Source organism: Leopardus geoffroyi, chromosome A3 (genome assembly GCF_018350155.1).
Source record: "Leopardus geoffroyi isolate Oge1 chromosome A3, O.geoffroyi_Oge1_pat1.0, whole genome shotgun sequence".
Classification (NCBI taxonomy): domain Eukaryota; kingdom Metazoa; phylum Chordata; class Mammalia; order Carnivora; family Felidae; genus Leopardus; species Leopardus geoffroyi.
Window position 1 is genome coordinate 117,278,057 of NC_059336.1, and position 26,838 is coordinate 117,304,894.

Sequence of the window (26,838 nt, forward strand, 5' to 3'; positions counted from 1 at the left end):
AACTCTACTTCAGAGGCAGTAGGGAACTCCTGAGGGTTCAACGGTCATGTAAAAGGAGATTTTTCTGTTTTAAGTTAGTCTGTTAGTAGTGTCTATGAGTATTTGAAGGAAGGAAAAAACAATTGAATCAGCAATTTCACAGTACCACGTGGTGTACATTATGAGGTGATTGGTTGTAGTATATAACCATGAGGTAAGGAAAAGGGGTAGATTTAAAAAATATTGTGAAGGAATAACTAGATAAGCTATTCATTGGCTATAGAGACAGTGAGAGTATATGCTTTAAACTTTTATCTGCTATTCAGAAGCCCTTCCCCTTACTTTGCTGGGCAAAACAGGACTTAGTCGGTGTTCAGTTCACATATTACTTCCTCTAAAAAGCCTTCAACAGCCTCTAAAAAGTCTCTCACCCTAGAGTCTTTTGTACTCTTAAATATATATAATATATTATATAATTAGCATATATATAATTAGCATTGCCCTATTACATCATTAATTTACAAACACTGATTATGCCTTTATTAGGTATTAGGATTTTAAACCAGTATGACTAGAACAGTTGTAGTGACTCAACTAAATAAGGATTTGTTTTTTGAGGAAAAATTACTTGATTTTAGATTATATAACAGTTGTACTGTCCCATGCGTGCCTCTGTGATCCAGGAATAAGGTTTGATATATTGCTTTTTTCCTCTGGCTTCACTCTAAAATCTGAGGAGTCCTCTGCATATTCATGTTTCAGAGGGATTAACTTAGGTGTCACAAGGCTTAAAAATGCCTAAGGTAAACTGTCGTTTAGTATTAAAATAGGCCATATTCAGATAGAATTGGGTCCCATCTTGCTGCTTTTGTTGTTTTACCTTACAATTGTGACTTTTCTGAGTTTGTTTTTTCATCACTAAAAATCAGCTGCTGAGGCAGTAAGACACTGACCACTGCTCCTGATAACATTGTGTTACCCTTGAATGCCCCACACCCCTACTGAGCTCACTCCCAGTTAAGCCTATTGAGGAAAAATGAATGTATATGTTTTCTGGTCAAGTGTATGATTAATAATTTTTCTTTACATCGAAAATTTACATTGAAAATGCCATCCTGAAACAAAAGCTTTTACATTTAACTTTAATATTCTGAATAAAACAGTAATGAGTAAATACTTGTTCTTTCCTGTATAGGATCTGTATATATCCTAAACCAGGGCTTCAGGACTTTCCTCCAGGGACAGAATGAAAGCACAGTTCCACTTACAACTCCCTTAAGTCAAGTGCTCCACTTTTCACCCACCATCTGTCAGAGTTGTGCTTTTGCTTCAAAGCAAGCCAACTGGCAGAACCCCTTCCTCCCTGGGTGCACTGTGGTTTCTACTCTTTTTTTTTTTTGTTTAATGTTTATTTATTTTTGAGAGAGACAGACTGCGAGCAGGGGAGGGGCAGAGAGAGGGAGACACAGAATCCGAAGCAGGCTCCTGGCTCTCAGCTATCAGCACAGAGCCTAACATGTGGCATGGACCCACAAACTGCGAGATCATGACCTGAGCTGAAGTTGGACGCCCAACCAACTGAGCCACCCAGGCGCCCCAGAGAGTGTTACTAGTTTAATGTTTATTTATTTTTGAGAGAGACAGACTGCGAGCAGGGGAGGGGCAGAGAGAGGGAGACACAGAATCCGAAGCAGGCTCCTGGCTCTCAGCTATCAGCACAGAGCCTAACATGTGGCATGGACCCACAAACTGCGAGATCATGACCTGAGCTGAAGTTGGACGCCCAACCAACTGAGCCACCCAGGCGCCCCAGAGAGTGTTACTACTCTTTGATATCTACAGGGATTAGCTTGAGTAAACCATAACTGCTTGTGTTCTGCTTTCTATAAATATTTGTTCAAATTGTGGTTGGAATTCTCTCCCAATTCACTCCATACAACCTTTCATTAGGGCTGGTTCTTAACGCTTTCACCACTTCCTTAGTCCTTAGTTTGCTAAAAGACTTCTGTGGCAGCTTATTTTCATCACCAAAGGTAAGATTTCATCAAAGGGGGCAGCAGAGCATAATAGTTACAAATTCAGGCTGTAGTCTAGAGTCAGACCTGGGTTCAAATGTCGCTCCACTTTGGGCAAATGATTTAACCTCTCTAAGTCTCAGTTTCCTTATCTGCAAAGTAGAGATAATAGTATTTATCATAGGGTTGGCTGTGAACATTGCAATTATCAATGTACAATGTTTAACATATTGCCTGGAACATTTTAAACATCTAGTAACTCTTACCTATTATAAGAACCAAAAAGTGTAGGTAAAAGTTGCTGGTATAGAAGGGAAAGATGTTAAAAGGCAATTTTTATTTTATACTTTAGCCTATGGTAGATCCAACTTACCTTAAGATACAAGTGAACAAATGAAAATTATGCTTGGAGATGTTGCAAGGGAAGAGACTATACTGTCAAATTTGTTTAGTGATTTACTATGGCCAGGGAATGAAACAATGATTGAGGTGTGATCCCTACCCTGAAGAGTCTTAAGAGTTTGGTTTCTCTTTTACTAAAACTTCAGTAGCCACTATTAATCTCATAAGGATATAGCAAAAATAAATACGTGATATTCTGAAATAATGGAGGTTCATTATAGAATTTAGGCAGAACTATAAGAAATCTGTCAGTCCTACCTTGGATGAAAATCTAGAAAAAGGCTTTGTAAGAAGTAAAAAGGATCACTGCTGGTAGAATATTATTCTGGCTCGGTTTCCCATGTCAGAAATACTCTATAAACATAATTTGAATGAAAATTATGGTGTGGTCGACTAAAAGTATTTCTAGTTCATATGATTATTTTCTAATTAATATATCATTGAGCAAAGCCATTTAAATACCAACAAAAATGAAATGTGCAAATAAATTATGATACTTATACCATGTCATGATTAAAAATCAGGTTTTCAAAGACTAATGACATGGGGAAATGCTTTATGGTAAGTGAAAAAAAGCAGGCCTAGATATAGTATGTTTCTAATTTTTTTTAAATACTAGAAAAGTGTATAATATTACACTATAGTAATCAAAACTATGATTTTCACATAAAACTGACAAATAGAGAAATGGAATGGCATAGAGAGCCCAGAAATAAACCCACACATATATGGTCAATTAATTTATGACAAGACGTGCCAAGAAGTGGAAACAGTCTCTCCAATAAATGGTGTTGGAAAAACTGGACAGTCACATGCAAAAGAAATGAAGACCACTATCTTATGCCATGCACAAAAATCAACTCAAAATAGGTTAAAGACTTGAATGTAAGACCTGAAACCATAAAACTGGAACAAAATGGAAGGGTACTCATCTTGCCAATGGTTTTTGGATTTGACACCAAAAGCAAAGGTAACAAAGCAAAAATAAACAGTGGGATTACATCAAATTAAAAAGTTTCTGTGCAGCAAAGAAAGCCAAGAAAATGAAAAGGCAACCTTATGGAATGGGAGAAAATATCTGCAAAATAATCTGCAAACCATTCTGTTCTGATAAAGGGTTCATATCCAAAAAAATATAAAGAACTCTTACAACTCAATAGAAAAGTATCCAAATAAAATGGACAGAGGAAATGAATAGACATTTTTCCAAAGAATTCATACAAATAGCCAACAGGTACGTAAGAAGGTGTTCAGCATCACCAATTGTCAGGGAAATGCAAATCAAAACCACAATGAAATTTGTGATTATTAATAAAGCATTTATGCTGTATGTAAAAAAAAAATCACAAGGATACACACACTCACATGCACATATACGCAATGGATATCATTCAGCCATAAAAAGTAAGGAAATCCTACCATCTGTGACAACATGGATGACTTTGAGGGCATTATGCTAAGTGAAATACTTCAGAAAAAGAAAATAACATGTGATCTCACATGTGGAATCTAAAATCAAAACTAAACCAAAAAATGAACTAGATACAGAGAACAGATTGGTGGTTGCCAGAAGCAGGGATGCAGGGTGGGCAAAACTGGTGAAGGTCGTCAAAAGATACAAACTTCCAGTTATAAGATAAATAAATCCTGGAATGCAATGAACAACAGGGTGACTATAGTTCACAATATGTGTTGTGTATTTGAAAGTTGCTAAGAGAGTATATCTTAAAAGTTCCCATCACACACACACACACAAAACTATATGTGGTGATGAATGTTAACCTATTGTGGTAATCATTTTGCAATATATCAAATCATCATATTGTACACCTAAAGTTAATACAATATTTTGTGTCAATTATATCTCAATTTTAAAAAGTATATAAAAGAAAACCAGTAGTTAATCACTGATAAAGCTGGTGAGATTTCAAGTAAATTTATTTTCTTCTTGAAACTTCTTTTGAATAAAACATTTCATAGAAAATGCTTCAGGCTCTTCAAATACTTAATACTTTAAAATACTTGAGACCCATGGTGTGTTAGGTTTCAGTGTAACATAAGTCACATTAAAAATCTTTTAGCTTAGGTACACTACCACAAAAACAGATACTGACACAAGACAAATAGTAACTGAAAAGGAGAAAACTTTCAATACTAATTCACTCATAATGTTGTGATATATAAATTACTATGTACCCCTGCCTGTAAGAACTGACTACAGGTCAATAAATGAGGTTTGTTAATAACTTGCATAAATCTAATTCTGACATATTACTAAATCATACCTTGAGAATAGCTATAAGCTTGAGAAGGATTGACTACTATGTCCATTGACTTGTGTGATTCCTGAGAATGTTTCTCCATCACCTCTACTGTATCACTGGATGAAGATGATGAAGACAATCCCAGTCTAACATATCTTCCTTTTTTACCACAGAGTGAACAATCTACTGGGGTGGCACTAGGTCCTCGGGGCAGTTGAACTTCATCTCTGTTGTAGTTTCTAACAGCTCCACTGTGATGCACAGAGCGTTCCCGCTGCCATATATAATGGGTTGGGGCAATAGCCATAACCTACGGTGGAAAGCTTCCTTTTAGAATTTTAATAAAATTTGAAAATTTGGTAAAATTAAATACAAAAATTAAAACTCACAGCTAGCTCTATAACTAGATCTAAAAATCTAAGTTACTGATGTTAAGAAAAAAAAAAAAAAAGGCATCTCCAGATAAGACAGCACTACCTATAAAGTGATTCACTGCTTAGATCCTAAAGACAATAACTGACAAAGTACTTATTTCAAATATGAAATAAGACTGAAGCAACCTTCCAGGTTTTTCAATTCTGAGTATTCTAAATTTGGGATAGATAATACAGTTAGTCCAAAATGACACATAATTTTTAACTGGAATATACTGGGTCAAAAATAACATTGTTGAGGTTTTTAACTATACGTTAGGCTAATCTTAACATGTTTGCAATTGTGGCAAGGGAAATGGTAAATAACACAGGTAATTTACATAACCTCTCTGTTCCTCAGTTTCCTTATCCATAATATGGAGAGAATAATATTGTCTACGTTAGAGGATTGTTGCAAGGATTAGATGAACAATTAATTATAAAACTTTTAATTCTTCACTACATGTTGGGCATTGTTCTCTAAGGTTAAATAAAATCCTGCCTTTGGAGTCTGGATAGACCTATTTCCTTATCCTGACTCTGCCAATTGCTAGCTGTATGATACTGAGCAAGTTACTTAAACTTTCTGAGGCTCAGTTTCTATATATTTAAAATGAGGATACTATCTGCCTCACAGGACTTTTTGGCGGGTTAGATATGTGTAAAATCCTTATCACATAGTAAGAAGCTGGCAAATGATAGTCATATATAGGTACTTTCCCAACATATGAAGGGAATTGTGGGGACTCTTGAAAATTTTGCTTGGAAAGAAAGAACGGCTTCTGCTGTTAAAAATGAAAACCTTAGGTTTTGTTTTAGTGGGTCAGTTGGTTAAGTGTCCAACTCTTGACCTTGGCTTGGGTCATGATCTTGTAGTTTGTGAGACTGAGCTCCACGTCAGGCTCTGCACTGATAATTTTGCACTTGGAATTCTTTTTCCCTCTCTCTCTGCCTCTGCCCCACTTGTGCACTCTCTCTCTCTCTCTCTCTCTCTCTCTCTCTCAAAATAAATAAACTTAGAAATGAAAAGAAAACCTTAAAACCCCCTGATGAAAACCAGTCTGCTTATTAAACAGGGTACCGGTGGCCTCCTCCAAAATAATTGCTAAAGAATGCTACCTAGGCTAATTTCTTTAGTGAATTATTTTATAATCTACTTAAATCCTTCAAAGAAGTTTTCAACAAACATGTAACAGTTACATATCTTTTATTTTTAAAAATGTTTACCAAGTTCAAAAATTTTTTAAGTTTATTTTGAGAGAAAGAGAGAGAGAGTGAGAGAAGGGGAGGGGCAGAGAGAAAGGGAAAGAGAGAGAATCCCAAGGAGGCTCTGCATCATCAGCACAGAGCCCAATGTGGGGCTCGAACCCATGAACCATGAGATCATGACCTGAGCCAAAGTCAGAAGCTTAACTGACTGAGCCACCCAGGTTCCCCCCACTCAAGTTTTTATTTAAATTCTAGTTGGCTAATATATAGTGTAATATTGGTATCAGGAGTAGAATTTAGTGATTCATCACTTCAATATAACACCCAGTGCTCATCACAAGTGCCCTCCTTAATATCCATCACCCATTTAGCCCATCCCCTACCTACTTCCCCTACATCAACCCTCAATTTGTTCTCTATAAAGAGTCTCTTATGGTTTGCCTTCCTCTCTTTTTTTTTCCCATCCCCTATGTTACATTTGTTTTGTTTCTTATATTCCACATATAAGTGAAATAATATGGTATTTGTCTTTTCCTGACTGACTTATTTCACTTAGCATAATACACTGTAGCTCCATCCATATCATTGCAAATGGTAAGATTTCATTCTTTTTAATAGCTGAGTAATATTCCACTGTATATCTTTATCCATTCATCACTTGATGGACTGATTTGGGCTCTTTCCATAATTTGGCTATTGTTGATAATGTTGCTATTAACATTGGGGTGCATGTGCCCCTTCAAATCAATATTTTTGTATCCTCTGGGTAAATACCTCGTAGTGCAACTGCTAGATCTTAGGGTAGTTCTATTTCTAGCTTTTTTAAGCACCTCCATACTGTTTTCCAGAGTGGCTGCCCCAACTTGCATTCCTACAAACAGTGTAATAGGGTTCCTTTTTCTCTGCATCCTTGCCAACATCTGTTGTTTCCTGTGTTGTTGATTTTAGCCATTCTGACAGGTGTGAGGTGGTGTCTCATTGTGTGTGTGTGCGCACATGCGCACTTTATTTCCCTTATGAGTGATGTTGAACATCTTTTCATTTGTCTATTAGCCATCTGGATGTCTTCTTTGGAAAAATGTCTATTCATGTCTTCTGCCCATTTCTTAACTGGATTATTTGTTTTTGGGGCATTGGGTTTGATAAGTATAGATTTTGGATTCCAACCCTTTATCTGCTACGTCATTTGCAAATATCTTCTCCCATTCCATAGGTTGCCTTTTAGTTTTGATGATTGTTTCCTTTGCTTTGTAGAAGATCTTTATCTTATGAAGTCCAAACAGTTCATTTTTGCTTTTGTTTCCCTAGCCTCCAGAGACATGTCTAGTAAGAAGTGGCTACAACTGATGTCAGAGGTCGCTGCCTGTGTTCTCTTCTAGGATTTTGATAGTTTCCTGTCTCACGTCCATTTCGTATTTTTATGTATGGTGAAAGAAAGTGGTCCAGTTTCATTCTTCTGCATGTCACCATCCAGTTTTTCCAACACCATTTGTTGAAGAGACTTTTTTCAATGGATATTCTTTTCTACTTTGTCTAAGATCAGTTGACTATATAGTTGTGGGTCCATTTCTGAGTTTTCTATTCTGTTCCACTGATCTATATCTATTTTTGTGCCAGTACCATATTGTCTTAATGACTAAAGCTTTGTAACATAACTTGAAGTTGAGAATCATGATGCTTCCAGTTTTGCTTTTCAAGATTGCTTTGGCTATTCATGGTCTTTTGTGGTTCCATACACATTTTAGGATCGTTTGTTCTAGCTCTGTGAAACATACTCATAGTATTTTTTTTTTTTTTTTGAGAGAGAGAGAGAGAGAGAGAGAGAGAGAGAGAGAGAGATAGGGGGAGAGAGATAAAATGAGCCAGGGAGAGGCAGAGAGAGCAGGACACAGGATCTGAAGCAGGCTCTATGCTAACAGCAGAGAGTGTAATGTGGGGCTCAAACTCATGAACTGCAAAATCATGACCCGAGCTTAAGTGGAACACTTAACCGACTGAGCCACCCAGGTGCTCCTGTTGGCAGTATTTTGATAGGAATTGCATTAAATGTGTAGACTGCTTTGGGTAGTATAGACATTTTAACAATATTTGTTCTTCCAATCCATGAGCATGGAATGTTTTTCCATTTCATTGTGTTATCTTCAATTTCTTTCATCAGTGTTGTATAGTTTTCAAAGTACAGATATTTTACCTCTATGGTTAGGTTTATTCCTAGGTATCTTATGGTTTTTGGTACAATTGTAAATGGGATTGACTCCTTGATTTCTCTTTCTGCTGCTTCATTATTAGCATATAGAAATGCAACAGATTTCTGTACATTGATTTTTGTATCTTGCAATTTTGCTGAATTTGTGTATCAGCTCTAACAATTTTTTTTGGTGGAGTCTTTCAGGTTTTCTATATAGAGTATCATGTTGTTTGCAAATAGTGAAAGTTTGACTTCTGCCAATTTGGATGCCTTTTATTTCTTTTTGTTGTCTGATTGCTTAGGCTAAGACTTCTAGTACTATGTTAAATAACAATGGTGAGAGTGGACATCCCATCTTGTTCCTGACCGTATAGGAAAAGCTCTCGTTTTCCCCATTGAGGATATTAGCTGTGGGTCTTTCATATTTGGCCTTTATGATGTTGAGGTATGATCCTTCTATCCCTAATTTGTTGAGGGTTTTCATCAAGAATGGATGCTATACTTTATCAAATGCTTTTCTGCATCTACTGAGAAGATCAAATGGTTTTTATCTTTTCTTCTATAAATGTGGTGTATCACATTGACTGCTTTATGAATATTGAACCACCCCTGCAGCCCAAGAATAAATCCCACTTGATCACAGTGAATAATTCTTTTAATATACTGTTGGATTCAACTTGCTAGAATCTTGAGAACTTTTGCATTATGTTCATCAGGGATATTGGCCTGTAATTCTCCTTTTTGGTGGGGTCTTTGTCTGGTTTTGTCTGGTTTTGGAATCAAAGTAATGCTGGCCTTATAGAATGGAAGTATTCCTTTTCTTTCTTTCTTTCTTTCTTTCTTTCTTTCTTTCTTTCTTTCTTTCTTTCTTTCTTCCTTCCTTTCTTTTCTTCCTTCCTTCCTTCCTTCCTTCCTTTCTTTTCTTTCTTTCTTTCTTTCTTTCTTTCTTTCTTTCTTTCTTTCTTTCTTTCTTTCTTTCTTTATAGTTTGAGAAGAATAGGTATTAACTCTTCTTAAATGTTTGGTAGAATTCCCCTGGGAAGCCATCTGGTCCTGGACTTTTATTAGAAGATTTTTGCTTACTGACTCAATTTCTTTGCTGGTTATAGGTCTGCTCAAATTTCTTCCTGTTGAAGTTTTGGTAGTTTATATGTTTCTAGGAATTTATCCATTTCTTCCAAATTGCCCAATTTATTGGCATATAATTTTTCATAATATTCTTTCATAATTGTATTTCTGTGGTGTTGGTGGTGATCTCTTCTCTTTCATTCATGATTTTATCTATTTGGGTCCTTTCTTTTTTCTTTTTGATAAGTCTAGCTAGGAAGTTAGCCAGCTCCTAGTTTTATTGATCTGTTCTGGGTTTTTGTTTCTATATCATTTATTTCTGCTCTAATGTTTATTATTTACCTCCTCCTGATGGCTTTAGGCTTTATTTGCAGTTCCTTTTCTAGTTCCTTTAGGTGTAGGTTAGGTTGTGTATTTGAGACTTTTCTTGCTTCTTGATGTAGACCTGTATTTCTACATACCTCCCTCTTATCACTGTTTTTGCTGCATCTCAAAGGTTTTGGACTGTCATGTTTTCATTTTCATTACATTAGCTTTTAAAAAGTAGAGGTAAATAGGGCTGCCTGGGTGGCTTAGTCGCTTAAGCATCTGACTTCAGCATAGATCATGACCTCATGGTTCATGGGGTCAAGCCCTACCTCTGAGCTGTCAGCACAGAGCCTGGAGGCTGCTTTGGATTCTGTGTCTCCCTCTTTTTATGCCCCTACCCTGCTCTGTCTCTGTCTCTCTCTCTCTCTCTCGAAAATAACCATTAAAAAAGTTTTTTAAAGTAGAAGTAAATAAAGATGTTGATTCTAACTATAAACGTTTCCATAACAATGTAAAATTAGGTTCAGAGCTACCTAAAGCGAGGAAGTAGAATATCAGAATTTCTTATTCCTTCCATATTTAGTATTTCTTCCTTAACACTTGTACATCTTTATTTCCTATTTCTGGAATGTCCTCTCCCTTTATTTGTCTTAGTATCGCTTTTCCTTCAATGCTGAGCATAAGTCCCACATTTTAAATACTCCAGCTTTTAGATTGTATTGTTTCGTTGTTAATCTGACATTAGGACTTTTAACGTGTCTAGTACTCAGATATCTATCTATCTATCTATCTATCTATCTATCTATCTATCTATCTTTTTATGAATGTAACCAATCTACGGAAGAACTCTGGGCAGGAAGAGTCTCTCATACACCTATCAAAGGCCCTCCACACAATATTATTTAGTCATATATTTTTTATTGATAGATGAAAATAGGAATTAGAGGCCACTGACATTATAAACTTTCAACAGCATGATTTTTATAAGAATTCTGTCACAAACTCTAGTGAGAAGAGCAGAGAAACATAGGAAGCAAAGGGCACACAGTAAGTTTGGTAAACCATTCTTTCTACAACAAGCTAGGCATCAGTCTCTCCACATGCTAAACCAGCTAGAAAAATGCAGGCACACATATTTGTGTGCTTTTCTAAATACATTTTTTTTTAATTTTTTTTAATGTTTATTTATTTCTGAGACAGAGAGAGACAGAGCATGAGTGGCGGAGGGGAATAGAGAGAGGGAGACACAGAATCAGAAGCAGGCTCCAGGCTCTGAGCCGTCAGCACAGAGCCTGACACGGGGCTTGAACTCACAAACCATGAGATCATGACCTGAGCCGAAATTGGTCACTCAACCGACCGAGCCACCCAGGCGCCCCACATTTTTTAATATCTATTTTATTTTTGAGAGAGAGAGAGAGAGGCAGAGAGAGAGAGAGGGAGACATAGAATCTGAAGCAGGCTCCAGGCTCTGAGCTGTCCGCATGGAGCTCGACACGGGGCTCAAACTCACCAACCATGGGATCGTGACCTGAGCCGAAGTCAGTTGCTTAACTGACTGAGCACCCAGGTGCCCCATTTGTGTGCTTTTAAATATGTTTGCACATATTTTATACGCACAAATATAATTAGAATATTATTGTGATAACAGTTAATTAAAAAGAAAATTGTAAGAGGGTCAGGAAAGCAGGATTTAGTTCTATGACCTTAGGCAAATTATGTAACTTTCTGGGCTACAGGGTGACTTTTGTATATGAGCAAACAGGTCACTTACAGGCCTCAAATTCTATGATTTATGAAAGTAACTTCTTTAAAGCATTGGTAGCACTTGACCTACTGGGAATGTTATCCTAGTTTTTACTTTATCTTACTCTTCTGTCATTTTTAGTGATTTTGTTGTTGTTGTTCCTTTGGCGGGTGTTATAAAATTTAATACCTGGACCTCTGTTTTTCTCTATATATTTTACTGGTTATGATCTCAAGAGATAGTATAGTATAGGTGTTAAAAAAAAAACAAAAAAACCCCAACTCTGCGTGTGCCTGGGTGGCTCAATTGGTCAAGTGTCTGGCTCTCGATTTCAGCGCAGGTCATGATCTCATGGTTCGTGGGATCAAGCCCCGCCTTGGGCTCCATGCTGACAGCACAGAGCCTACATGGGACTCTCTCTCTCTCTCTCTCTCTCTCTCCTCCTCCTCTTTTTCTGCCCCTCCTCTGCTCTTTCTCAAAATAAACAAACAAACACCAACTCTGGAATCAGATTGCCTAGGTTTGAATACTGGTATGCTGCTTGACTAACTGTGTGACCTTAGAGAAATCATTTATTCTCTCTGTGCCTCAATTTCCTCTTCTGGGATTATCTAGCTAGCTGTAAGAACAGTTATGAGAGTTAACACATATGCAGTACTTAGAACAGTGCCTGACAAGTACCCAAAAAGTACTAACATCACTTTCACCATGGATTTCTTATCTACTCTACCAAGCTTTCAACATCACTTATATGTGTTGACTCATACTTTATTCATACCTGTTGACCATTCACTTAATTATCCAAGTATCACCATAAATTCATATGTGTGATATAAAATTCCTTATTTTCTCAATAAACCAGTTTGTTTCTTTAGCATTCCCTATTTTCATTATGGAACCCACTACTCCTTCTCTTCTACAGATTTGAAACCCTGAAAGTGGACTTTCCCATATAATCTATATCCAACTGGTCAGCAAGTTATGACAATTATAATTTCATAACATTGATTTTTCTTTGGCATCATTATATTCAGCACTAGGTTGATACCTTCCTTTCTGACCTATACCAAGTTTAGCAGTTTTCAGTACCCTCCCTATATTGGGTCTCTGCTGCATATGGTCATTGGATTATTTTGTTTAAAACTCTGTTTATATCACATCTCTGATTTCTAAATTCTAATCTGGAATCAAGTAGTAGCTGATAGACAAATCAGCTATGATGATACTGTGCCATCTAGGCCAGAGTACATAACAAGATCAGAGAAAAGATTCCTTTAGATAAAATTGCTACCCTCCATGATGCATAAAGGGACTGAAATTGGAGTCTAACTCTCATCAGATTGGCATATTCCATAATTTGTGAGCCAATCTAGAAATCAAGCTATCATCAACCTAAATAAATTCCACCTCAGAGGAGCTGCTATCCAAAAAAGTAAACTCACTGTAACTAAGAAGATAATAATATCAGAATGAGTAGGGAAATAGTCTTTACTCTTTTCTGGAAAGGCCTACATATATTTTTCAATTAAATCATACCTCATCTCTTTCCAAAAAAGGATTATTGGCAGCTGACAAAAACAGCAAATACATTTTTCATTAAACTAGCACCCAAAAGGGAAAAATTTGGCTACAGGAAGAAAATAGAGGGGCACCTGGGTGGCTCAGTCAGTTAGGCGTCCGACTTCAGTTCAGGTCACAATCTCGTGGTCCATGAGTTCGAGCCCTGCGTCGGGCTCTGGGCTGATGGCTCAGAGCCTGGAGCCTGCTTCCGATTCTGTGTCTCCCTCTCTCCCTGCCCCTCCCCCGCTCATGCTCTGTCTCTCTGTCTCAAAAATAAATAAACGTTAAAAAAAATTAAAAATATAAAAGAAGAAGAAAATAGATTTGCCAGTAGTAATGAGTAATAGAATTGAGGTAGGTAGAGAGAAAACTTGGCTCTTAGCTTCTTTGCAGCAACTAAGGTTAAAAAAAGAGACAAATTACAAAATTCATATAACCTGGAAGGAGAGAATTAAGTTGACAGTGGTATATATATATAAAGAGTGCCAAGTTTAAGTACTAGCTGGCCCTACCACTTATTAAATAAATGACCATGGACAAGTTACAACCTTTCTAAGCCCGTTTCTTCATCAGAAAAATGGACAGAATATACTATTTAGTTCCTGAGATAAAATAACATAATAGATATATGTGTGCCTTTCAAATTAACCAGTATGAGCAGTAGAAGCTAGATGTCAGAGAAAACAGAGCACTGAGAAGTCATTAGATATGAAATCACATCCTGAGTTTACCATTTAATTGATGTATGATCTTGAGTAAACCTCAAACTCCTTGGTACTCAATTTCATCAGATGTAAAATAAGAATGCTGCAACTCTCACAGGCATTTTTGTGAGGATAAGAAGATAATCTACATATGAAAATATTTATGAATTTATGAAGCACAATGCAAATGTAAAGTATTATCATTGTAAGCCAGTTTATAAGTACTATCATAACTTGGGTTTACTTTAGGGTGAGACTCAAGAAATGAGTTGGCAGTATGTCAATACCAGGCTCTCAATAACAAATGTATAGAATACTTAGCTAAATTTCTAACCCCATGTTTTGCACTTTAATGCATCAAACTTCAGGGCAAAGATGATGTAACACTTTTTTACAACAAACCCCCATAATACTGAACTTAAGTGTCTTACTCATTAGGTAGCTATTGAATGAATAGTTAAGAGAACAGGATAAAGTCTACGTAATTTCTTTTCCTATGTACTATAATGATTCAAATGTACCTGGTCAGAACAGCCATAAAAAAGCTTATCTATGTGCCCCTGTTGTAAGATGCAGTGCTAAGTCAGCAAGTTTTATAGTTTATTGTTTTTCTACTACATGGATAAGAAGGTATGAAAAAGAATCAGAAGCTTTAAATCCCATTCACTCTGTCAGCCAGCACTATTTACTGAGTACCTACTATGTGACATGCACTGTTCTAGGCACTGGAGGTACAATAAGAAAATAAAGACCATACCCTCTTGGAATTTATATTCTAGTAGGGGGAAATCGTATTTGTAAGATAATTAAAACAGAGTATGTTATATGATGGTTAAGTGCTATGGAGGAAACTATGAAAAGAAATACAGAGGGACAGTGGGAAGTAGTACTTGTTATTTCAGCAGCTTTATTGAGCTATATCTCAAAATACCATACAATTTACCCACTTAAAGTGTAGAATGGCTTTCAGTATGTTCAGAGTTGCACAACCATTATTATAGTCAATTTTAGAACATTTTCATCACTCCATAAAAAAAGTAATCACACCCCATTTCTCCTTCCCCTTGGCCTCTGGCAACGACTAAGCTACTTTCTATCTCTTTGGATTTGTCTATTTTGGACAGTTCATTTAATGGAATCATACAGTATGTGGTCCTTTGTGACTGGCTTCTTTCGCTTAGCATAATGTTTTCAGGGTTCATCCATGTTGCAGCCTGTATCAGTACTTGATTCCTCTTAATTGCCAAGTAATATATCACTGTGTAAATATGGTTTATCCATCCATTCACTGAAGGACATTTGCGTTTTCATTTTTTGACTATTACAAATAATGCTGCTATGAATACTCATGTACAAGTTATTGTGTGGACATACCTTTCCTTTCTTTTGTATATACAACTAGAACTGGAACTGCTGGGTTGTATGGTAACTCTGTTTAGTCCTTTGAGGAACTGCTACAGTTTTCCAAAACAACTACACTATTTTACATTCCCAACCAAAGTGTATGAGGGTTCCATTTTCTCCATATCTTTATCAACACTTGTTATATTTGTCTTTTTCACAATAGCTATCCTCGTGGGTGTGAAGTAATATCTACTTGTGGTTTTGATTTTTCATTTCTCTGATGGCTAATGATGTCGAGCATCTTTCCATGTGGTTTTTGCCCATTTGTAGATCTTCTTTGGAAAAGCCTTTTCAGATCCTTGCCCTTTTAAAAGTTGTCTTTTTATTGTTGAGTTGTAAGAACTCTTTATATATTCTAGACACAACTCCCTTATTGGACAGAAAATTGGCCAAAATTTTCATCCACTTTGTGGGCTTCTCACTTTTTTCATGGTGTCTTTTGAAGGACAAAAGTTTTCAATGTCAATGATAATCTCTATTTTCTTTTGTTGCTTGTGCTTTTGAGTTCAAGCTTGTGCTCGTATGATCTCTGAGAATCCTAATCCAAGGTAATGAAGATTTACACCTGTGTTTCCTTTTAAGAATTTTGTAGTTTTTAGCTCTTACATTTCAGTCTTTGATCCATTTTGAATTAGTTTTTATATCTGATATGAAAATTGGGGTCCAAATGCATTCATTTGCATGTAGATATCCACTTGTCCCAGCATCATTTGTTGAAAAGACTATTCTTTCCCCATTGAATTTTCTTGGTACTTTTGTCAAAATTCAATTGAACATAAATATGAAGGTTTATTTCTGGACTCTTCAATTTTATTCCATTCAGGGAGATACTACTTGATGCAGTGCTAAGGAAAGGTTTCTCTGAGGTGCTATTTAAGTAGAATCCTAAATGAAGTGAGGAAGTGAAGCACACGGATATCTGGGGGAAAAACATTCCAGGCCAAAAAAAAAAAAAAAATCCTGAGGTGGGAATGTCCTTGGTGTGTTTGAAGACGAGCAAGGAGGCCAGTGTACTTGGAGGGAAGAGAGATGAAGAGATGAGAAGAGAGTTGGCAGACCAGGTAGAGCCATGATAAGGGTTTTGCCTTTTACTCTATGTAAGATGGGAAGCCTCTGGAGGCTTTTGAGTAGAGGACCAATGATTTGACTTACTTTCTAAAAGATTTACTCTGGCTGGTGTATGAAAATATACTACAGGAGAGAAAGATTATAAGAGAGACTACTTGGAAGATTATGGCAATGACTGAGACATGAGGAGACAATCACAGTAGGATTTAGTGGTAGAGGTCATGAGAAATGGTAGAATGCTGGACATTTTTTTAAGGTATAGATGTGAGAAAAGTGTAGGGCAACAGTTTTTTGGTCTGAACAACTAGAATGATGAAGTTACCATTTATTAAGATGTGGAAGACTATATATAGAAGGAGAAGTTTTGGAGGTCTGTGTAGGGGAATCAGAAACTGGATTGTCAGCATGTTAAGTACGAGGTATTTACTAGATAATGAAATATGAATAGGAAATTTAATATGCACATCTAGAATTAGGGGAGAGATCTATTGTCAATGTCAAAGCCTTGAGATACTAAACTTTTCTGTAAATCCCATTACACAACTGAGTTTACAGTTATCTTAAACTTTTTAGTCTTTTACACATACACCATTAAGGTACATCATACTCTGGCTCTTTAATAGTCTTATGCCAGCAACTGAAGTAATTCCATCTCCAATTGTGTAAATTAAGTTGTTGCAGTTATAATGCTAGTTGTTCTATCTTAGGAGTGGGTGGGCAATCTGCCATGAGGTGAGCATTGCCTATCCCAGCCTCTTGCTTCTGGTGCCCATTCCATGCTCTTAGCTGAGTGTACCATGGGGCTTAAAGTGTTTATTTTGAAAAAAATCAGAGTGTTCAAGTAAGATCTACTATCATGTCCAAGGATGGCACAGGGGCACCAATTATCCACTCCTGACCTGGGGATATAGAGATAAAACATAGCAATACATGACTCTTTCAATGTCCTCTAATTGGAATGAGTTGTTTAAATCCTTTAATGAGGATCTATTAATTTGGGGGAGGGGAGATATACACTCAATTTTCCATATTTTTCTGTTGAATTTCATCTTTTTTTTTTTTTTTTTTTTGAGAGTGAGCGAGTGAGCAAGGGGCAGAGAGAGAGGAGAGAGAGAGAGAATCCCATGAAATGCAGAGAAAGAGGGAGAGAGAGTGTGGAGCCCAGGGTAGGGCTCGAGTTCACAAACTGTGAGATCATGACCTGAGCTGAAGTTGGATGCTTAACCAACTGAGCCACCCAGGCACCCCCACTGAATTTAACCTTGAAAAAACTTGGCCTTGCTATTTCAATCTTCTAAGTTATTTCTGAATCCTTTAATTTCCCTCAACATTCAACAATCCTCTTAATTTAATACACAATTATCCATACTTGCTAATACTTTCATCTCATTAATAAATATAATTAACAAGGTTAATTCCAGGCAGAGTTCTGTGACACACCTCCAAAGTCTTGCCTGAAGTTTGACACTAATCCATTAATTCGTTCTTTTGCCTATCATCATTTAACTGGATATAACTTCATTTCATTACAGCATTAACTAATTCACATTTACCAAACTTTACTAGTACTGGCCTACAATGATCACTGCCCTCCATTAATTTTCTATTTTAGAATATTTCTTTAGTTTGAAACATTAACTTTTTTCTTTATTGAAAACCTAGAACATTAGGTAAAATAACCCATTTTCTAATTTTTAGTGTTTTTCTGTTTGACTTAATAGAATCTGGCATCAAGGAAACTTACTTTATGTATTATTCTATGTGAAAAGAGGTATGATTTTTAACATATTTAAATTTATTTAAATTTTACACCATGTAGTTTGCATTTTAATCTTGGGAACTTGAAATTTCACATACTTTATTTGATGGAAATTATCATTCACCTCCAAATGTTATTAACATATTTTGCAATCTGCACACTGTCCTTTCCCAATATACTGGTCATCTTTTAGACTAAAGAAACACACTAAAACAAAAATACTTACTACAGAAGTAGGCTGTTCTGAAAAACAGAAATGACAATTTTTAATTATTGTGGTAAAAAATTAAAATATCAACATTGTAATATACAAGATGTATTCATGGTAACCATCAAGGTTAACAGCCTACCCTTACATATACAAAAAATGTATTAGAAGCACATTTAAAAACAAGACAAGGGAAATTACATAAAGAGAAAACAGATTACATATATAAAGTTTTTTAAAAACCTTACCTCCTCACAGCATCGCCTGCTTACAATAGCCCTATAGTCAATTCTATCCCAGAGTTGGTCCCTTAATTTTAAGAAATTAGGGAACAATTTTCTCCAGTTTTTCCCTAAAGCCCATGGAAAAATCTCATATTTGGATTCTTCTTCATCTTCTTCAACTGTATTAGCCAGATACCTAACAAAAAAGACCAACAACTCAAAAAAGAAATGGGAAAAGGACAAGAACAGGCAGTTCACAAAAAAATATATAAATTACTTACAAACACATAAAGATGTTCAACCTCACTCATAATTAAAAAATGTAGACCAAAAATAGAAATACATTGAATTTTACCTTGTTGAGTTCTGGATATTTTGTTTGTTTTTTAATGTTTATTTATTTTGAGAGATGGAAGGGGCAGAGAGAGAGGGAGAGAGAGAATCCCAATCAGGCTCAACACTTAGCATGGAACCCAACATGGGGCTTGATTCCACAACCATGAGATCATGACCTGAGCTGAAATAAGAGTCAGAGCTTAACCAACTGAACCACCCAGGCGACCCAAGTTCTGGATATTTTTGTATTCCTATAAAATTTGAACTTTGTTCCAGGATGCAGTTAAGTTACTTAGAAACAGTCTGATCCTTTCAGGCCTTGCTTTAATGATTTGTTAGGTGGATCTAGAGCAATGTTCAGTCTGGGGTAATTATTCCCCACTACTGAAGCAAGACATTCTTGAGTACTCTACTCAATATTCTGTTAATTATGAGTTTTTTCAGTCTGGCTGGTGGGAACAGGCAAAATTCCCAGCTCTAGGTGAATGTTAGGCACTGTTCCCTCTAATCTTTCCCCACTCCCAAGTAGTTTCCTTATATACATATGGAAATCAGTATCCTCCTAAATACATGAGGGGGATCAGGCATGCACAGAAACAGGTACACATGACTCATAATAAAAAGAATCATCAACCAAAATTGACATGTTAGAAGTAACAGACATTAAACAGACAAGGACATTAAAACTATTATATTTACTCCAGATGTTCAAAAAGAACAGGAGACACAAAGTGTACTTCTAGAGATGAAAACTATCTGTACAATGAAAAATACATGGAGTAGGATTAATAGACTAAACACTTCAGAAGAAAAGATCTGTGCACTGAAGACAGCAATATAAACTATCTAAACTGAAACATATAGAAAAAAAGAAACAAAAATAATAGAGCCATCAATGAGCTGTGAGACAACTTCAAGTGGTCTAATGAAGGTGAAACTGGAGTCCCTAACAAGAGTTGGGTGGACAGAAAAAATATTTGAAGAAATAATCGCTGAAAGTTTTTGAAATTTTATGAAAACTATAAACATACAAAGAAGCTGGACGAACTCCAAAGCACAAAATATGAAGAAAATTACATCAACACACAATATAATCAAATTATTCAGAACAGGTGATAAAGAGAAAATAGTAAAGGCAGTCCAGACAAAAAACGAGACGTTAGATAACACAGAAACAGAGGTAATGACAGAGATTTCCCACTGGAAACAATGAAAGCACCATAGATGATTTTCTAAGAAAAACAAGCAACTTCCAATAAAAAAAGTGTAAAACATGTAAGGGAACAGTGTACCATAAACATAAACAGACCCTGAGGTCTGAAGATACTGAAATTAATAGTCCAACACGAAAGAAATAAATCCTAAAAGCAATAAGAAAGGAAGGCAAATGATCCCAAGTGGAAGGTTTGAGATGCAAGAAGGAATAGTAAGCAAAGATATAAATATGTGAGTAAGTCCTTAAACAAATGATCAGTGTAAAAACAACAATAATAATGTCTCAAAGTTTTTGGAGGGCTTCATGTAGAACCACAGAATTGCAAAACAAGAGAATATAAGTTGAGAAAGGGGTGACTGGAGTTAAAATGTTTACGGCTCTTGATTAAAAATAACTGGGATAGAGCTTCCTGGTTGCTGAACATGCAGAGATCAAGGGGTGCTGAGGGGTTATGGAAGCTCCATGCCTTTTCCTCATACCTTGCCCTATGCAAATCTTCCATCTGGCTGTTCCTGAGTTATATCCTTTTATAAGAAACCAGTAATCTAGTAAGTTAAAAAAATAGGTAACTAGGATAACTGCTGAAAGGATATAGACTGCATAATTTCCTAAAAAGCAGAGGAATAAAAGGTATCAAAAAATAAAAATTAAAAAGATCTCACAGAAAAAGTGGGACGTAAAGACAAAAAGATAGTAAAAAATTCAAATATATAAGCAATAATATAGAATATTATTATTCTGCAGTGAAAATGAATGAACTAGAGCTACACATATCAATATAAATGAATCTCAAATCATATTATGAAGCAACAGAAGGAAGTTACAGAAGAACAGTGCACATTATTCTTTTACATATAGCTTAAAAACAGGAAAAACCAAACGATATATTATTTAGAGGGTTATATACAGAATAAATAAAATCAAGAAAATTACTATCTGTGGAAGGGAAGGGGCTCTAACTGGGAAATTGTGCACTGTGAGCCTCTAAGATTCTGGCAATGTTCTATTCTAAAGTTGAGTCATGGGTATATGAGTATTTGTTTTGCTTTTTCTTTAACATAAACATATACACATTCCATATACTCCTTTTATAGATATGTCACATTAGAAAAATTCAAAAGGCACAGAAATGTATAGTATACTTCTATTCATATAATATATACACTGGTTCATGTATAGAAAATTATTTCTAGACAGATACACATGAAATGTTCATTGTTCTTGAGGAAGGATGCCAACGTCTTGAGACACGAATACTTACTTTTAATTGTATACCTACTTTTGTCCTTTTAAAAAACTACATGCATATTCAATTTAGTTACATTAATATAAAAATAGCACCTACCTATTACTTTACCTTCCCTTAAAATAACTGTACATATTTTTAAATTACCATAATATAAAAGCACCTTATTATGAAACCCATTCAGTTATATGAATCCAATCATGTCCTCTGTGAAATTACATAAGTTCTTACTTTAGTATCCTTGATAGTTCTTAGTAAAGGGTAGACAGAAGCCAGAGGTTGGCTCCTTTCACGCTTGTTAACCAAATAAAACAAAATCTATAACATACTGTGGTACTATGCTATCAGAACTACATTGTAATTCTACTCTAGATTAACAATTTTTCAGGCTCAATGTTATAAAAATATTTGTATTGTATGCATGTAAGTTGTCTTCTAATTTGAAATAGATTTTCTTGGAGCAGAGTTCATTTCTTTTGTATAATAGCTAATTATGCTTATCCAAAAAAAGAATTAAGAACAACCACACGTTAAAGGATGCAAAAAAACAATTTAGATACATGTTCCTTCCCTTTAAGCAGCCTATAGTCAAGTAGAAGAGGTAACTAAGTATGAAACAAATAACTGTACAAGAGAATATGGAATAATGACAATAAAAGTCCTGAGTGTTGTAAGAACATATAGGAAGGAAAACAACTTGAGTTAGAACTGTGGCTAACTGGGACATTTGGGTGACTCAGTCAGTTACACATCTGACTCTTGATTTCAGCTCAGGTCAAGATCTCAGGAACTGTGAGACCGAGCCCTGCGTCAGGCCCTGTGTTGCACTTCATGCTGTAAGTGTGGAGCCTGCTTGGGATTCTCCCTCTACCTCTCAAAATAAATAAATAAACTTAAAAAAAAAAAAAGAACTGTCGCTAAGAAAATATTTACTGAGAATTATTGAGTCAGGATATATAAAAAAGTATGATTAGATATAAAATGGAAATTATAATCCATGTTATACAGACTACTACACGGTAAACTCGTGCTGCTTTACTTTACTGGTAATAACATTACCAAAATGTCAAACAAATCCAATTTCAGGCATTTGTAAGAATTAAAAAGAAAGCTTCTTTTGGTTTGTTTTTAATTTGCAGGTAGAAAAAACTACAAAATAGATATTGTATCAACATAGAGGTATAATATAATACTAAGGAGACATGTTAACAGCAATGTAGCTTAGTGGTTAATCACTAAATTTGGCCACGGGCAAGTCATACCTGACTGTGTACCCCAGCCCTGCCACTTACTAACTTTTGTGAGACTTGGAAGTACTTCCCTTCCTAAGTCTCAATTTCCCCATATGTAGAATGAAGAGAATTTAATAATGTATCTCACAGAGAAGATTCAAGGAGCTTATAAAAAAACAATTTTTGTGGTGTCCTGCACATAACACTCAGTTAGTACTAATACTATTATGACGAATACTAATATTATATGATAAACTATTCCCACAGTTTATCAATCATCACTAAATTTTATAAGGTTCATTATCCCTTATGCATGGGGAAATATGTCTTCTAAATACAAGGAGAGATCAGTTTCTTCTAGTCCTATTTCTTGAATCACACTTTGAGTCTGAATTAAATAGACTTTGAGTAAAAACTCACTCATCAGTGCAAACAGTTGTTGAGGTATTCAACTTAGGTATTTTTTATATGTAGTTAAGTACTTAAAATTATATTCATACATTCCCAACTGCAGTATTATATCCAGGTACTGGGTATAAAAAGTTTCGAGATTGAGATACATTTTCTTAAACATTGCTTCTAGTATAATTCTGACCTATAGGCTGGAAAGCCATGTTATTAAAACCATTTAACAGAAATGGTTAGTATCAAAGCTAGTATGAACAATCCAATATAAAGTCAATAGAAGAATAGAAGAATTGGAAAAAACAGCTATATTCCTTGGTCAAAGTTCAGTGTGTTAAGTAAAAGAGTCAGTGGTTACTAAAGAAAGGTGTCAGATATGAATAACTTCTTTTTTTAAAATGTTTTTTGATGTTTACTTTTGAAAGAGAGAGAGAGGCAGACAGAGCACGAGTCGGGGAGGGGCAGAGAGAGGGGGAGACAAAGAATCCGAAGCAGGCTTCAGGCTCCAAGCTGTCAACACAGAGGCACCCAGGCACCCCAGATATGAATAACTTCTAGGTTACAGGCAAAAATCTATAATTAGTATGTCTGTAGCATTTTCCACAAGTTGTTTCATGTAAAAGGAAAATGATGATGACTTTAAGTTTATTTTGAGAGAGAGAGCATGCGCATGTGCATGAGTGGGGTAGGGGCAGAGAGAGAGAGGGAGAGAGAATCCCAAGCAGGCTCCACACTGTGTGGTGGAGCCCAACAGGGCACTCGATCCCACAAACCATAAGATCATCTGCAAGATCATGATCTGAACCGAAAACAAGAGTCAGACGCTTAACTGACTGAACCACACAGGTGCCCCAATGACGATGATTTTTGCTATAAATTTACTGGAAATTTCAAACCGAATATTCTGGATTTTAAAACATATCTGAGTCCAAAAGAGGAGAATTTGGGATAATTTATATGGAGCACTCTGAAATATGTAAAAGATACAATACAAACCCAAGTGGAATACTGAAAAATAAATCTTACGCATATGGCAGGATAAGATCAGTGAAAAGAACATAAAAATATTCTATTAAAGTAAAAAAATATATACCTTCTATATACAAAGCCTATTCAAGGATATACATCAGGTTTTTAAAAGCCTCTGTTTTATTTTTTTATGGGTTGCAATGTTAACTTCATTTACTTATTTTTTTAAGTAAGCTCATACCCAATGTGAGGCCAGAACTTACAACACAGAGATCAAGAGTTGCAAGTTCTACCTAATGAGCCAGCCAAGTGTCCCAAAACAGACTGTTTTAAATAAGTTATCATATATATTACAAATAAGGACCACAAAAATCACTTAGTAGAAAGTATACTTACAGAGCAATAAAGAAATTTATCCTGGTATGCTCATTTATGGTAAATTTAGCTCTCTTGAAATAAACAAAGGTCATAGCCAAAAGATACTATAGGGAAAAAAGTAAAAGTTAATATTAATGTTTTACGTTCATACGTAAAACTGCTTTAAGATAGTTATCTTTAAGATGAATAATAAGCTAAAAACAATAAAGCATTATCTATCTTTATTACAGAATTACCTATTTATTTGGGTCCTTATTTGCTGGCTTCCTGTAATCCATGTGAATGGTAAGAAATAGTTCTGAACCATTTATCATGATTAAGATTAGGAAGAACTCCTAAATTTTATTATTGCCAATATTTTTTGAACCAAAACCTTAATTTTTTTCTATCTTAAATTTCAAATACATAGAGAAGTTGAAATAATAATAAAACAAATAACCATACATCCTTCACCTAGATTCATCAATTGTTAGTGTGTTGCCACATTGGCTTGACATATGTATCTATACAAAAATTTTTTCCTGACTCCTTCCAGTTAATTGCAGACACCTATACTCATTTTTCATTCATTCATTCATTCATTCATTGTGGGGGGGATTTTTAAATTGAGGTATAATTGACACAGATGTATATATTTAAAGTTTACAATGTGATGATTTGTTATATACATTGTGAAGTGAATAGCAAAAACAGGTTAATCAACATATCCTTCACCTCACATAATTATCTTTTTTCCCTTTTTGTTAAGAACACCTAGGGTCTACTCTCTTAGCAATTTCACATACTCACTTTTAAAAATAACTTCAAATCAGAAATTAGAATAATTTATTCTAATGGCTCTATTTTCTTCAGAAAAAAAGTGTTTTAAATGTGTTATTAGAAAGACATATCTTTCTTGGTATTAGGGCACTGTCCAGGTTCTATATGTTAAAACTAAAAACAATTAAAGTACTGATGTATTAGATTCTCTCTCATAAAATGCCTTTTTATCCTACCTTCACAGGATTCACTACAAAGGTGACTCCAAGTTTTCAAGATAACTTTCAGTAGAGAACTCTTAAATACGGTATGCATGGTTAGTTACTTTAAAAGCACTGCCCCCTGCTGTCCAGCAACTTTAATTACTGTAATGCATTTAAAACTGTAAAGTAGGAAACTTACAACTCCACATGCACATTATTACACAGCTATTTTATATGAAGGCATTAATATTAATTTTTAGAAGTGTTAGAAAAATTGTTATGTTTAAAAAGATCTCATCTTTTAGAAATACATCTTGAAATATTCATGGATAAAATAGTCTAGTTTTGGGAAGAAGGATTAGAAGAAACAAGCAGAGCCATGAGCTGATTACTGTAGCTCCATGATAGGTACATAGAGGTTTTTTAATTCTATTTTCTCTACCTCAAGGTATACATGTTTGAAATTTTCCAAAATTAAGTTTCCAAAATTAGAGATTAAAAAGACCAAACTTCGATTTTATCTGTGTTATCTTAAGCTTGAAATAAAAAAGTTCACATCAATATTAACTTAATGTATATTTAATCATAAGCCAGGCTTCCATTCATACCTTTCCCACATTAAATGGGACATTAAATTTAAGTGTGAAATGAAGTCATGCTGAATTTTCTGATATGACTACCTGGTCTAAGATACCATTTATAAAGCTGAGATCATAACTGTTCTGCTAAATCTAAAAAGTACAGAAATATGGTCCCTAGTATGTAAGTCAGCATCATGATGATCTTTTAGAAACACAGATTCTGAAAAAACACAAGGACCTAATTTTATCTATAAAATTATTGGGATTTGTTTTACCTATAAAATATTAACTGTATCACAGACCGCCTTAGTGAAATTAATCTCAGAATATTCAGTAATTCAGAATTACTCCATAGCCTGATAAGAGGTGATAATTCTGATCAAAACATGTTAAGTCTATACTGATTCTTGTTTTCAATCAGATAACAGACTTAAGGTCACTTAAATATAATTAATAATATTCTGCAATTCCTCAAGTATAAAATGAGTCTATGATGTATGCTAATTTCAAAAATTAATGCATAAGGATTACCCTTAGAAGGAGCAATGCAGGCTAGTCCTTTTCCTAACAATAATTAATAGGATAGAAAATTCTTATAAGGTTTTGTTAAAGTTCTGACGGTTTAGTAACATAATAATTACATCTTTACCAAATTTACCTTGTCTGCAATTTTACAGCAGCAGTCCATCCACAAGAAATCTTGAATTAAATCGTCATCTAGAACAAAAGATAGCTATGACTTGTCTTTTAAAAACAGAATGTTTCCTTTTGAAGAATTAATTTCAAGATAGGGGATTATAAATGATGCTTAGAAATCAAACAAAAATGCCTGGACAAGTACTGTCTAAAATGTAATTTTCACTTCTTTGGTGCATTTACCATTGCAAGCACTGTACAGAAAGTTACGGCTTTTACTCTTGGGTTTCCCATCTGATTTGCTCGGGCCAGAGAGGGTATGGTAGAAGTGTTTGGTTTCCTGACTATCCCAATAG

The 26,838-nt window shown here is 35.2% G+C and overlaps 1 protein-coding gene across 5 annotated transcripts in view; it reads right to left on the reverse strand.

Annotated features, from left to right (window-relative positions):
* Window positions 1–26,838, reverse strand: part of SPDYA (speedy/RINGO cell cycle regulator family member A) — a 37,866-nt gene that overhangs the window by 2,856 nt on the left and 8,172 nt on the right. For 4 of the 5 annotated variants that reach the window (XM_045447292.1, XM_045447293.1, XM_045447291.1 and 1 more), the window contains 4 exons: window positions 26,505–26,563; window positions 24,322–24,407; window positions 18,546–18,717; window positions 4,682–4,970 (listed from right to left, as the gene is read on the reverse strand). In XM_045447292.1, coding sequence (XP_045303248.1) covers window positions 4,682–4,970; window positions 18,546–18,717; window positions 24,322–24,407; window positions 26,505–26,563 — 606 coding nt within the window. Of the gene's footprint in view, window positions 1–2,081; window positions 2,147–4,681; window positions 4,971–18,545; window positions 18,718–24,321; window positions 24,408–26,504; window positions 26,564–26,838 lie in introns of all 5 variants that reach the window. The other variant, XM_045447294.1, reaches the window with a different exon arrangement.